The 15,719-nt window shown below is 41.1% G+C and overlaps 1 protein-coding gene across 1 annotated transcript in view; it reads right to left on the minus strand.

Moving 5' to 3' along the window:
• Positions 1 to 8,613: 8,613 nt before the first annotated feature.
• The window catches only part of PAX5 (paired box 5), a 168,534-nt gene continuing 161,428 nt past the window's right edge, over positions 8,614 to 15,719 (minus strand). Inside the window, exon 13 of the mRNA XM_085302123.1 lies at positions 8,614 to 8,690. Coding sequence (XP_085158249.1) covers positions 8,614 to 8,690 — 77 coding nt within the window. The remainder of the gene's footprint in view (positions 8,691 to 15,719) is intronic.

The following is a 15,719-nucleotide window of genomic DNA, read 5'->3' on the forward strand; positions in this document are numbered from 1 at the left end:
TACGAGCTGTGGAACTGAGGTGAGTAAGAACGCACACACCGCTTCCACTGCTGCTGAGAGCTTGTTCTGTTTCTGGATAAATYCGCTACAAAATGCTGACAAGAGCAGGCAGTCCACGCTTCTCCTAAAATTGGAGTCTGCTGAGGGTGAAGTAAGTAAAAAAGATGAAAACTCTTTATTGGCTGAATTTTTCTTCTCTCTCTTTGTCTGTTGTCTATCAGTAGACTATGATTTTCTTCTATTTATTTACAATTATTTGCTGAATTATGTGAAGTATTTATTATTACTCTTTACTACTGAAATTTACACTACTGGTACATGGAAATGAAAATACCATTGCATCCATTTTCTTTAGCTCCCTGGAGGACTGTAACTCTCAGAAATGACGTGTATGTTTATTGTTAGAAATACATTACAATTAACAAAACATTAGAAGTTCCCAGTATGGGGGGACGTAAGTTGTAGGTATATTCATCATTRTTTATTTAATGATAATTAAAATTTGCCATCCCTCACTTGCTAGAATATTTGCTAAAATTAAGATAGAGAATACCTGAACTCAGCTCAAACTAATTTTCTTGTCAAATCAAATTGATATTCCCACACACTTATCTTATAAACTTGATAGCTGGCATTTTGGGTATCATAGCAGCACCACTCCTCAGCATATGCAGGACTCCTGTGGTGGTGACCCATGTAACTTTCTCACAGGGTTGGGAGGACCAGCCAGCAGTCCCAAGTGCATGCATACACTTGTCAGGAAGCCAGAGCTCTTGCCATGAGAATGACAGATTGAAACAAACGTAAGTTTGTTAGAAACAGCAGTAATAATACAAACAATTTACTTTGCTCGCATTTATGCCTATGCGTGCAATTTTAAATGCATTTATGTGTTATTCAATTAAGAATAAATAGGTAATCATTCATAAACTACCACTCTCGTTTAATTTTTTTAAGGCAATAGCAGTTAATTAGTGAATCTAAGCCAGCAGCTTGTGACACTGATATGTGGAGATACATGACTCTCAAGACAAGKAAGGGACAGATTCCTGTTCAAGGTGGAGAAGTGTTCATGAACGCTTTCGTGTGTCTCCTGGTGTGGTTGCAAGTCACTCTCTGCCAATGGCAAGCAGCGGGAAGGGGCAGAAAACTGGTTCTTCTCATCTGTCACAGTGGGCAAATACCGTAACAGTGAGTTACTTTTGCTTGGAACAAGGAGGAAGCCGGGATGAAGATTTCTGGGTCTGCYCCCTTTTGCCTTCTGTCTTTGCAGTCACAGCGCACCCCCCTCATATGGCAGAAAAACTGCCCAGCAGGGCAGAACAGCAAACACTTTTTCTGAAAGCAAAGCAAAAAAACCTCTCGGTGAAATCCTCACGGTCTTCAGCGCCCAAGAGCTGTGGGGGTGCTCATGACAGTGATAATTTTGGTCCCCAAGAAGCGGTTCGAGTTCTGCTTTGGTCTGGTTTCTCTGCAGGTTGGACATGCAGCCCGTGAGCCGCCTGGGAGGGCCCTGTCACAACCTCCAGGGACAACGTGGAGACCAGAAACGACCAGACAGGTAGGGCATGGGAAGGCTCACAGCTAGGCAAGCCCATGGTTGTCCAGGGGACTCCATCAGGGCAACAGAGGCTGAGACTTTGCAACCAGCTAAGGCTGTCAGGGAGGTTCGACGAGTCCTGGCTGCAGCATTACCAGTATCTGGCCCAGCATGATCTGTATCTGGCCCTTTTCAACAAGAGCCCACAAAATCCCTTTCAAAATGCAAGGATCTGRGGTTTTTTAATGTTTTCCGAGTAGTACAGAAAACAATGTGAAAATAAGACTGAACACAAGATTTTCGAACTTAAAAAAATTACTTTTATTTTAGGAACCAATAAAATTATGGCAAATATTTACAAATAATTATTTCACATAAAGGTCACATAAAATCAAATGTCCACAAGTAACAGTCACTCTCATGAAAAGACACACAGATATTGAACTACGCCAATCTTATTGCATGTTTCTCAACTAATCTAAAAATGAAAAGTGTTGCAGTCAACCATTTAACTTAGAATAAAATCACAAATTTCAGTATTGACAAGAAAAAGAACYGAAAAAGATCAAACAAATAAAAAAGAAACTCCAAAAGGCCCCTCCCCTTTGACCAATACCTCAGTGGTCCCACTCCCCAGCCCCCCACCCCTTTTGCTCCTCAAAATAAAGCCCAAAACAAAAAAAAATCAAAAAATATGATCAACATCTTTGGCAAATTGGCACTGCTGTAATTACATTCAAATATTATAACACACAAAAGCAACACACAGCACTAAGGAAAAAACACCAAGATTTCAAGTTTGTTCTTTTCCTACTAGAAAAAAAGAATACAAAACATACACAATATAAGAAGCATTTTTTTATCTGTTCAGAGACAGACTTATCCCCTACTTTCAAAGGCAATTCAACTTTTTTTTTAAAGTTTTTTTTTTTTGTTTATATATTTTGGGGGGAGGGAGCTTTTTTTCTTTCCTCTCTTTTTTAAGAAGTAAGCTTCAATGCAGCCATTGTAGACTTTGGCGGATAAAACAGATACATTTTTCTTTGATGCTAGAAGGCCCTAGTACAAAGTAGTTTGTCTCTAAGGAAAAAAAAAACGTTTTTTTTTATTTCTTGGAAAGGAATTCCATTTCCAATTAAATGAGTTTTTGTAATTTCAGAATGTAAAAAAGGCCACTGGAAGGTGAAAAACCAGGACTACATTTCTTCCAATACGAGGCTGAATGAAGCAAAAGAAAGATCTAAATGCTTGTCATTTTCTTCATTCACTTTAAAAGGCGGAGCAGAAAAATCCTGATGCAGGGGGCTAACAGGATGGACACCAGGTGAGCAGAAAGGCTATCAGCAGGCTTCAGATATGATCTTTCGTGATTCCCCTAGAGTTTTGGAGGTTCCAGCATGCCTACAAATATGCACACTTGTGCAAATACAGCACTACCTGCACGCGCACACACACGCAGACCCACAGACACACTWCACTGTTGAGGTGTTCTGCAAAATATTTTCAGTCTGACTCTTGCTATAAAGCTCCTTAAGTACATTTATCTTCTCAGAGGACTAATAAGCAAAGATCACAGCAAGAGCTGACAGCTAAGCCAGGTGACACACTTTCAAGTGAATATTCTCCAACCAAGTACGTCTTTGGTTGTTTTTTTTTTTTTTTTTTTCAGTGTTTGAGTACCAGATCCTAATAGCTTCACCCGAAAGATGATGCTAGCTGCTTTTGATCCTCCCGATTTTTCTTGTGTTTCAGGCCTCTGCAATTTGTATCTGTGACAAATACGAAATTCTGCATGATGCGTACAACAGTTAATAGCAGCTAGTTGACTGGTGTGTATAGCCTTTCTCTGCCACTCACACCCTCAAACACTTCTTTGCCTTCACTGCACAGTTAACTGAGGCTTGCACCTGGAAAGTGTGCATAGCGCTTGTGTTAGTGCCAAGCAGCCTGACCTGGCACTGTCAGCTAATGCCCATCCAGGGCTGTAATCTTTCACCTAGCAGAAAGACTGTGGGATAAATTACTCAAACGCTCTCGGTTGTCCACTGCTCTCTTGTCTGAGTCTGGAAGAAAAAATAGGTTTTCTCAACATTTTCTGGGACAGAATGGAACAGCTTAATGCCATACTAACTGCTATGGAGTATGCCTCAATATCCCAATGACATATACACATACAGAAAAGAGTACATCAAGCACACTTGATTACAGCCTTACAGCTGCCCCAGATGCCAGCCTCACCAGTTAATGCTGCTACAGGCCATAATCCTTTGAAGCTGTTGGAATTCATGCTTAAAAATAAGAGACATTATAACATGGTTTCATTTATCCTGCATGCTTAAGGACTTGCAGAATAGTTAAATTAAAGAAAAAAAAATAAGAACATGATTAGAAATCTCAAGCTGAATAGTGCCATCATTTAAGAAAGGGTATAGGAGAATGTCTATCAAGAGCAAATGGTTCCCAATACCTGGTGCATGAGAAAACTCATCTGTTCTGCACTCTCCTTTAACACGTCCATTATATCCAGTAGCATTTAGAGGACTCAGTTAAAGACAGTGAGCGGAAAGATAATAAATGTGCCCACACTTTATTCTTGTGAATTCCACCAACCAGCCCTCCTGTCAGACAAAGTTTCTTCCCTAAACAACTTTTTAGATTTTTTTTTCCCTTTTCTGTTTTTCTTTTTTCTAGTGTTATTTCTTCCTTTGCTGCCTCCTCCACAAATGCTGTGCTTTAAACACTGAAATTTTGTCCCCACAATCTGCAGTCCCAACATAGATCAAAGTGTTGTTTACACAGCTCTTTATTGTCACACAAAAAAATTGACTCCATGCTCCTGGAACCCAGAACGTTTTTTTCTAATTTTATAGCAAACAAATACAGCTTTCAGTCTAGGAACTTRGACCTGAGACATACTTAGCTCTGCAGTCAATGGGAACAGCTGTACAACAGCCTGGACGTGCTTTAAGGGGCTGGTTTCTGCAAAGGTTGGTAGCGATACGCAGTGCCTTTGAGAGTCTTGCTGTGATGAAACTCCCACGCCTCCCATGCCCAAACCTCCAGTGTGAATGACTCGTGAAATCATTTAGCCAAAATCTAAGCCAGCTTCAGCAGGTAAATGCCAGCTCATTTCTTGCCTTCTTCCCTCTTTGTAACCCCAAACGGTCTTTTGCTTACAGTTCCCATTTAACCCAGCTACCTTCACTACGACTGGCACGCTCAAGAACAGCCTGTGGTTACGGATTGTGGTAAGGACTTGGCCAACCTCTTCAGACAATCCTTCTACGGAGCAGCTAGCTTTTAGGCATGGCGTTTCTCCGCAGAGATGCAAGGGTATGTGTTAAATACAGCACAGTACATTCACATTACGAGCTCGCGTTACCAACCTGGATTCATGTTTTGTTAGTTTACTCCCCATTAATTCAAACTGAGCCATATGATACGGCTACCAGGAGCAAGTGCAAAGGAAAGTAATACCTGACTTAAGGAAGATGTATTAGGCCACAGGGCTGAATGAAACCTAGAAAATACTTCAGGGATTAGTGGAGGCATTGTGTGCGGGGGGCATCACACAAGCAAAATAGACAGCACTTCTCCAATCCTGCCAGAGGCACACAGAAAATGAATTGCAGAAGACAATTTTCACGATTTTTAGAAGACTATTTTCTGTCAGTGGTGAGTTTCAAAGACATTCCCCAGGGAATGTGATTTCCTATGATGAAGAATATGGACAGAAAGTCCAGACCTCCAGGGGAAAGGAGTTTGTAAATTCCAGGCTTAACGTTTTCAAAACCAGAAAACACTGACAAGAAGTTTATTTTTTTTGTACAGTGTGCATACCTTATAGGCCAAACCCTACTTGCTTGCTTTCAGAAGAAATAGTTCCACAGACACACATGAGCTACTTGCTAGAGATCTTCAGCATGTATGTGGGTGAGGAACGACTATCAAGTGGGCCAGAAAAGGATCCTTGTTGCATGTATGCAAGAGTGSGTGTTTGTGGTTTCACCTCTGTGGCTCTGGCCAGCTCCTGCTGCACACAGGTGCCCAGGGAAAGTGCATACAGCCCACATACCCACAAATATCTCTCCCCTCCACCTTCCCCCTGGCTCGTTTGATAAGTCACACGTCACACAGTACAGGTTGACTTTTGCCCAAGGGCTGTTCCTTGCAGAGTCCTGATAAAAATAATAAAAGTAAAACGAAATTATTCTTGAGAATCTCAGGGCATTTTATCCAGAGGTATGCATACATCCTTAGTATGAACTGTACCTATTATGCTAGAGTTTATCTTTCATAAGTCCCTAGCCTAGCTACGAGAGTCTCTATCATGAGCATAGTAACATCTGTTGAAACCTCATGTTTAATTTTCTTAATGTTATCTAAACCAGCACATGTCATACAAGCCATGTCACTGGGAAAATAAATAAAACAAATGTATTTACTGGGTAGCACCCACATGCACTTCACATGAGCTGCTGTCCCCTTAATGGAAAGACAGATATGTTCATTTAAAGTCCCCAGCCTGGTCAGGTGATGCCCCTCAATGTAGTTTATACAGTTCAGCCACACTTCTGGTCTGGAGATGAAATCCGCATCTTTACGGTATGTTGTCAAATGTTGCTTTTTCCCCCCTCAGCTGAGGTGTGGGATAGCCAGTTTACTTCACAGAGGTAATGAAAAATACATATGTGTTCAAAGCTGAGGCCCTGCAAATAACTTGCATAACTCAGTCAGGGACACTTGTGAAGAGTTCCYATAGTCTCTGGAAAGGGAAAACTCCCTTCGTAGCTTTACTATCAGAGTGCAAATAACCATGCAGTGCATAGTGAGGACTCGTAGAAGGACAACACCAAACCGTGCCTCAGAAAGCTGTTTATACAAATGAGTTGTTTATTTTTCTTCAGCTAAAAATGTGTGCATGTTTGTTTGTGAACTATTAATAAAGTTGGAGAGCAGGCGTGTTCTGACTACTAAGTTTGTCATATGCTCACAAAAAACTTAATTCTAGGTCAGGAGCAATTAAAGAACTGTGGTCAAGATCCCTAATGGATTTTGTGGACATGTCTCACTGAAATTTCTTTATAAGACTCAAGGACCTTCCTGGCTTTTTAGGATCTAAGTGAATCTGCCCCAGAAACTTGAAAGTGATGCCTGTATTTCGGTATTATTAGAACACATAAAGCATATCACTGAAATTGGAAGAACATAYAGAAAATTTCAGAAGGGATTGATGGCCACTGCTTGAAAGGATAGGATACTGGACAAGCAGCTCAAGGCTGAAGGGAAAGAGGGACATTAACTCCAGAGCTGCTGCTTCAGAAACATACTTGTGAAACTGGAAACAAATACTTGATTCTTCGTTCACAATAAATGTGTTCCAGGTCAACACCAGTAACCCTTGTTCAACCTGGGGAACACGCGAGTAGACAAAAAGATGACCACTTTGCAGTGCCTAAGCTGACCCGTGCGAATAGGAGTGGCTGAGTCTGGCCCATCCACGCTACCAGAGGGTATGGTCAAATCTTCAGCTCACCAGGTCAGAGAGCTTTTGCACTGTTTTCAGAACAAGGAGGCACTTTCCAGTATCCCACTTGGGCACATGCATGTTGTCAATGTACGGCTAAAGGTGGCTGTCCTCGGACCACAGCAGGAGAGAGGAAAGGAAGAAATCAATAGTTTTCTCGATTTCATAGCAATGGCAGTGTTTGGCGGAGCTGCTTAATGGATCATTTGCAAGCTACTCTCTTCTGTTCATTAGCCTCAGGAAGCAGAAAATGTTGAACGAAATGTCACCTGGTTCTGTTAGTGTTCCCTCTTTAAGCCAGAGGGGAAGAAACACAGAATTAACGGGCCCAAATTTTCCCTGACGTAAGTCTAGACTACAATGGCTTGAATTTAAAATAGCTCCCTTGTCCCCCCATCAGTGTTACTAGAACAACTGGAGACATGCTTTCACTTAAATGTGCAGACTTCACAAAACGTGTGCTTTCCTCTTCAGTTTGCTTTGTAAAGCATGTATGACTTCTCCATTGTTCAATATCCCCTTTATAAAGCATATGTGGCTGCTTCAGTGTTCAATATCCCCTTTTTTAAAAAATCGTTACCTTGGTATGTTTCCTTCTTCCTCTCAAAATGTTCATATTTGGATTTTAGCACATAATCAAGATGTACATAAGGTGTCAACTATCATTTAGCAATTCTTTCTTGCAAGTTGCTTAGCTTGAAACCAGAGAATTTGTTTCAGTGCTCGTTATGATGACAAATGAACATAAATGAATATTAAGCAGTAAAATGTCACGAAACTGCCCGTGTCTTTCAGTTGCCCATGTTTTTGATACCAGCATGTAGCATGAGCATACACAACTGTCAGATAGGATGCTGTATACGGAAATAACATCAGTCCCAAATACAGCCACTATGAGTGTTAACCTGGTTCAAAGTTGCTTAAAGCTTACTGAATTCTTTGAATCAGTGCACCAGTTTCAAAACACGCTATCAGCTGTGTTTCGACTTCGTATTTCACACAATATCGCTGTTTATGCTAAGCCATTGTCATAGTAACACAAAGAAGCAAGTTATTTACATTGGTGCTTGTGTCACATCGAGCAAGCAGATCCCTCTTTAAAAGAAAAAACACGTTAGGTCACACAGCCTGTTTCGGTGTGCATTAAAAGGAGGCTATCCCAAGGAAGATTGCTCACACCAGTTCTCTTACCCCGATGCAGCTGTGACAGCTGCAGGCAGCTGCAGCAGTAGCCAGCAAGCCGTAAAGAACAGACAGCTACTGTACTTACAAGATCATATGGAATGTCAGCAGAACCATTTCCTCCTTTTCCTTTTTTTTTCATTTGAGACTCAATCAAAATCACTAGATTTTTAACCGATTTGAAATAAAATTGAATAAAATAAGCTCACCCAATCTGAAGAGCAAAATTTCAATTAGCATGTTCCTACTAAATACTTTCCTCTTCCTTTGTCGCATGACTTGCATGGTTCTATGTAGATGACGTTAGATGCTGTTGTCCAGGATGATATGTTTTAGTAAGTGCTTGAATTCTGGGATCCTTGAGTCAGTGGCGGTCATAAGCAGCAGTGGCTGCCGGTGGGGCTGCTCCACGGGCTGCAGCGCTGTAATAATAAGGAGAGCCTGGAAGAGAAGAGACTACTGTGAAGGTGACAAAAGCGGAAAGGTGCCAGCTTGCACAGAGCAGACACAGACACCAGAGACACCTTGAATGCAGACACACAGCAATAAAGACCAAATAATTAGAATAAAAATCACATTCATACATTCTGTACAACAGTACTGTTATCCATGCTTTATATTTCTGCTGCCTGCAGGGTGTCCGGTTCCTCTCATCCACTCAAAATGTTAGTTTTGTTTATTTCACAAAAAGCGATTCATTTTTCAAAATGGAAAGTTGAAACATTCCAGCCCAAAACCACTACAGCACTCCGACTTTTCTGGTTTTTTTCCTCCTCTTTTGGGGAGGAGAAAAGAGTTGAGCCCAAAACTATTCGACATATTTCACTGGCATCATCAAAATGCTCCTTTTGGCAAATAAACTATTTGACCTAAGAATTTGTTTTTTAGCTCTGGAAATGATCTTCAAGTCCTAGGAAGTGCAACAAAGTTTGTACTTCTGGGATTGTGACATTGTGTTGGCATCTGTCAGTTCTCTGATTCAGCTTATAAATTCGTTGAAGGGGGAAATTGTCTTCAGAAAACACTTCTAATTTTCCTTTTCACTTGGTAATGACTTTGTGTACGAAAATTATTAAGCAAAAATTTTTTGAGGGAGCTATTATGTTGGTTTGCAAACTGCAACCAGATTTTTGCATACACAAAATGAAAGTCATGTTACATTACAGAAGGAATGCCCTGGAAGGAGTTCTTCTTCCCTACTTGTCTCTGAGGATTTCAGGTAGGTTTGGAAAAGTGATAAAACATCAACATGAGGAACTGCTTTGGAACAGGCTGAGGGRTGTCATAGGGTTTCTGTGTGTACTGAGCGCATCAAGCAGCCCAGTCAGCAAAGCTGTCAATCAACTCCCTGTCTTTACCTTATTTGAGGCTTAATCAACTTACGGCCACGGAAATAGGATCTTCATAGTCAGCTACRTGACTTATTACAAAAGCGTTAAGTTCTGCAGAACTGCATGGCAGAGGAACTGATACTTCTGCAAAAAGTCTGCTAGACTCCATGCAAACTCATCTGCTCGCCTACCCTAGAACCAAGTCTTTTGCCTCAATTCACAGAGTTTTAATGACTCTTCTGAAACCTCACAGTGCCTATAAAGCTGTTCTTAGGATTTCTGGGGAAGCCGTGTGAAAATCTGTGCAAAGCTGTGTTTTGAGTCGGTGTTTACCATTCAGTAGGGAAGACTGACATTAGAAAAGGCTTGGGATGGTGTCTCTCTCCACGRGCAAGACAGTGCTTCTAGGAACTTGAAGAGTGCTTCATTTCATTGTGTAGCAGGCATTAAAAACCACAGCCCAGGATAAACAAGCCAAACCATTTTGGAGATGATAACAGTCCTCAGAAGAGACTGTGGAACATTCAGCAAAGCAGAAGTGGGAGAGGGAGCTAATGCAAGTTCTTTGTGGTTTGCTTCCCATTACTGATTCTAGCAAACAGTGCTCTGACAGCGTCTGACAGGCACCTGGACGTACATAGAGCGTTGCAATGCTCCAACTGTACCACCCCCACTGCCCTGACACATCTTCTGTGCTTGAGCTAACATCCTGTGTCACACTAATAGGTGACTGGCCAAATAAATCAATGCAGTTAACTCCTTTTCTGAAAGCCTCTCCTGGAGAAGGCWCACGTCACAACACTTCACAAGCATTTTTCCCCAAAACAAGAACAYGCTTTGAGGATTCTAATGACAGGGTGTGTTATTGGCAGCTTTCAAGGACACCTTCTATCACTCACGTACGAGCAGGCCACACATGCATTGTTCCTTCTTTTGCAGCACGCTGGTTTCAAAGCACAGAGACTTGCACATGGAAGACACTCTGCTGTCCAAATGAACTGCTTCCATAAGCATTCACCTCACAGTCCCTAGGGATGCACCATAAGGCATAAGGCACAGAGGACAGCTTAACTCTCAGAGGTCACAGAGGAAGTCTGCAGCAGAACAGAGAAAACAGCTGGCATATCTTTTGCCTCCAGCTTGCTTTTATTCCTCTGGGTGCCTTGCCAATAAACTTCTGTAGAGAGAAGCTGGAATTCCCTTCCTCTTTCAGAACCTCCACTTGAAGGCAGTCGTATTTTGGGCTTTGCTGTTTACCTCAAAATGAATTGGTTTACTTGATAGATGCTGGTTTAAAAGACTGAAGTACAGCCTCGTGAGAGCCAGAATCACACCACCAATATCTAAGATGATGTCCATGGAAATTTAATTGTAAATGTTAGTTCAAGATGGTTTTAACACATAGGATTTTTTTTCACCTTCTCCCAAAACTGGCTGCTAGACTCCATGCAAACTCGTCTGCTTGCCTAGCCTAGAACCAAATCTTTTGCCTCAACTCAGAGAGTTTTAATGATTCTTCTGAAACCTCACAGTGATTATAAAGCTGTTCTCATGATTTCTGGGTTCTTTTGTTCTTATAATTCCAGCTCTCAGTTGAGCTGAAATCAAYTGAACAGTCTTTCCAGGCTTCTGCTCGCTCAGATCTTAAATCTCTGTTCTGTGCAATGGTACCTAAGGACAAGAAACAGCAGCCTGGAAGTTAAATAACCCATACTGACCAGAGGCATTCAATATCTGGAGAGGGAGCCCTGAGATAGCCACATCAGCTAAAACTCTTCCCCAAAGAATGAGCTTCTCTGCCCCATCTTGCTCTTCCTGAATCCACCAGSATCTACTCCCATCAAAGCTCACCTCTTTCTCTAGGTCCCCTTAGAAAACATTGTCAGGAAGGCAGCACAAACTTCATCAGCAGCACTGGTCCTCTGCTGTTTTCCAAGCTAGCATGAACCAACACATCTAAAAACCAAGGTTAGCCAATCTATGCTATCACATAATATGTACTGTCTAGAGACGAGACTCTATACTGCCATGGAAAAGATTGGCGTCATCTAAGACACATACTGTTTTGCTGCAGCAACCCTAATGGATCAGAAACTGTGTGATGTGGCCATCGATACTTTCAGGAACACTGGCTTCTGTAATAGTAAATGCTGTGGCAGGACAGGGGCTTGTGTGCAGCGGTGGATCTGCAGCACTATCTCTAAGGAGGACACACCATCATCAGGGTTCAACCAATCCCAGCTTAAAAACCTTGCAAATCTGTTTCTTTAAAGTGAGGCTTAAAGAAGATAAACCAAGCTTCAGGGCTCCACGTCTCTAGAAAGATAGTAATAAATTTACCATGCCCAATAGTCATCCAATGTAGTTAGTGAAATAACTGGCCAGACTAAACAATTGCAGAGACATTTGAGAACTTTATCAGCTGAGAGAACCAAAATAGCTAACTTCGACTGGACGCGCCACTTTTAGATAACTAAAGACTTAGGAGTCATATTTCTCAAAGGAGATTACTGGACATCTTCGCATGGAGAAGAAATACTATTCTTATGGCTGACTTAAAGTAAACTTCAGTACATTTGTATATCTCAGTCAGACTCAAGTAATAAAAAAAGGAAGTTTGAAGAATCTAGCCATCTTTGGCTAGATTAGATAATCTTGAATTAGCAGAGACAAACCTAACAGCTCATCTAATTTTTAAAATTACACAGCCAGTCTAAGCTGATGTTATCTGAATGACCTCTATAGTCAGTAAATAGAAAGGAAAACTTTCAGAGATAACTCGATTTGATAGATTCTCTCTTTCCAGATATGTCCATGTCTCCTCAAAGCCTACAGAGATGACCTAGTGCACACTTTTTACACCAAATTTTACAGAATAAAAGATGAGAGGGATGACTCCTAACTAGAGAAACAAATGTATCTATCCTTTGAGCATAGGTATACAGGACCTTTCCTGCAAATGAACCTAACCCCATCATTGCCCTACTAAATATCCCACCTGCAATGCCATTAAAAGGCACTAGGAGGTTGCTTCTGTCAGGATTTTAGCCRTAATAATAAAAATATTTCCTTATGTCACATCCAGAGATGTGCAACAAGATGTGCTGGCTTGGGCGTATCTATAGACCTTTGTTTGATTGCCATACAGACATATCCCAAGACAACACCGAGACTCCAGACCTCAGCAAAACAATACCGTCATTGTCAGCAACAGCAGCACGAAGTTCTTTGTTTTCAGAAACGTGACTAACTGCTTATGCCATTAATGGGACACTAATTCTACTTTACRGATAAAGAAGTCTTCGGTGAAATATATTCTTTAGGGGTACCTGTTGTACCATAAAGAGGTGTGCTGCAGACAGAAAGAGGCCCTAACTATAGAGCTTCCTTTTAAAATGGTAACCTATGTCTGTTGTATCTTTGAGAAAAATCAACAGCTTCCCTGGATATCTCTCTCTGAAGAAATTCACTAAGGAAAACCAAGAAAAGGAAGTGTTGGTTGTTGGTATTTGCTCCTGTCTAGTAGAAAGACAGAATATTGGAATATCTTCCCAGCGAAACATTCTGTTGGCACTGAGGGCAGATCAGGAAATAAAAATTAATTAAAAAATAAACAAAAGCATAGACTGCATAGATYAGATCAATGGCACCCTGAAAATAAGGGACATATGAGAATAGGAAATGGAAAAAAAAATCTATCAGAAACGTTTAACAAGAAATTTCATGGGAGCACATGAAACATGAATATTCTTTAAAATTGACACTCAGAATGGCTAGTTCAAAGCTATTTATATKTGAATGACAGCAAGAGAAATCACACCTTTCCCTCATCATACAACAYAGCAAATATTGCAAAAAAAGAAAGAAGATGACTGAAACCTTCACACTGTCCTGAACGCCTTAGACATCTTTCTGTTTCTCGGTAGATCATTGGAGACTGTACTTCCAATTAAATCCCCCGCTACAGAGCAAGGCAGTATGTAGGCTTAAAGTACCATGTAGGCCCTTGAAGATCTAAGTTAAATTTCTGTTCTCATCAAACACAGAAGTAACGCACACACATGATCCCCAGCTCCTGGATGTGTCCTCTAGCAGAAACTCCAGTTCCCGCCCTCCTATATGTCCCAAGGCTGGKCTGCATCGGGCTGCATAGTGCAACCCTTTAATAATTTGAGCAATAATGCCAACTGAGCAATGTAGCTGAATTAGCACAGAAATGCTGAGAGTTCATGGAAGAAATTGAGCATTATGGAACAAGTGAATTCTAAATAACAGAAAATGATATGTGGGTCTAATTTAAGTCAATGGCAACATTCCCTAAGATTTCAGTGAAACTGGGCCCTTTTGAGGCCTTTGGAGGTCTTCACTTTTTCTCCTCCATCCTCCTCTATTATTATTCTGACTCAGCGTAGCTATACAAGCCCAGCATTTCTCTGAAGTTTTCCAAAGGCCTAACATTTCTTCTGAGTTTGATTTTTCCAGTTCACATTTCAGCAGTGAAATCAAAAATGCTTGTATTTAAAGTGAAGAATGAAAATGTCACATCACAAAACATTCACTCTTTCTCCCTGTCATTATATCCCCACCTAGAATAGACTTGTCCATTCTTCTGTCATTTTTTCTGCCTAATTCATATTATCATCAATTTATTTCTTGACACAGTCATTTCTGGCTCCTACTTGTTCTCTAATCTTTTTATAGAAACCACAGAAGAACTGAATCTAATCCTAATTGACTGGTTCCAAACCCTTTCCCTTCATATGAAGCCATGCCAATACTGACAGTCTAATGACCCTGTCTCTTGTAGCGACAGCTAGATAGTTCAGGTGTATCTAAAAGGGAATCCTGTCAGACTCGGTTACATTTCACAACATACACAAATCACATCAGTTCAGAAGGGGGAACAGTGCATCAAACAAAATCTCCCATGATCAACATCAAGTTGAAAGTAATGAGTGAAAATGGTAAAGATGTTATTACAACAAACCAGCAAGAAATTGAATCATTTTTCTTCATTATGCTATGTTCCTATTATCTACTTTTAGCTTATTTCTGTTAAGCAGGCTAAACAGGAAAGGTCACCAGGCCATGCTGATAGTAACTGACTGAACCTTATGTCTGTACACCCTTACCTTTGTGCGTGTCTATGTGCACACCTGTGTCTCCGCAGTCTCATATCACAGCAGTTTCAGGTTATTAACAGCACAATGGAAAATTAAGCCACTTTTCCAACTCCTGTTACTGCTTTTGAGTTCTGTATGGGGATACCTGGCCACCGAGTGGGATGCAGTACGTGCAGCCCATATTTATAAGATCTTCCCAGCACAGCCCCGCAGGAACTTGGGCTTTTTCTTCAGTCTTACTGAAGTGGGCACAGGATCAAATTAGAGCAAGTCAGTAAGGTCAGACATACAGCAAATGCTGTCTGTGTCACTACAGCGGAGAAAGGTGTTGATACCATCAGGGCCTACTACAGGATAGAACAGCAGGTAGATGCTGCAGAGCTGTAGAAATTATTTCTGCAAATCTTCTTTTGCCCCTGCTTCTCTTGACCACTCTGAAGGACTGGAATTTGGTCATCTCTCCTATTACAAGAGCTATAGGGCACAGCATTCAGCTTCAGAAAAGGAAGACAAGTGGTTACCTTTTTGCATCAGTTARAAAGCTCCCTCAAGCAGATGGCTGGATCCTTTATCTGGTGTGAAGAGGAAGCACCAGAGAGCAACAGCAGAGCATGCACAAAGAAGATAAGGAGCAGCTGATGTTCTTGTGGAGCCAGGCAGATACTCTGCATGACCAGGATGTCATTTGAGAGCATAATTGTACCCTCCAGTGGAGGAACTGACTAACACTTTTTGCTGTTGCTGGATTCTCAGAAGAAAAAGACCAGCAACTAACGACAAAAATCTTTACACCATTTGTAACTCTTCATTCCTTTACTGTTTCCCATTGCTCCCCTARAATCATTTTTCAACTCAAATATCCTTTCTTTCTGCAACTTGCAAATCACTGCATCTCTCTTTTAAGTTCCTCTTTGCAAATCTCACCTTGGTGTGAGTGCTCCAGCACAGTTTTTCCTTGCCAGCATAGAGAATTAATTGAATGTAGGCTCTGTTAACTGCTTAAAGTATCACGCTTT

This window comes from Rhea americana, unplaced genomic scaffold, assembly GCF_003343005.1.
Source record: "Rhea americana isolate MKP2758 unplaced genomic scaffold, rheAme1 scaffold_186, whole genome shotgun sequence".
Taxonomy (NCBI): domain Eukaryota; kingdom Metazoa; phylum Chordata; class Aves; order Rheiformes; family Rheidae; genus Rhea; species Rhea americana.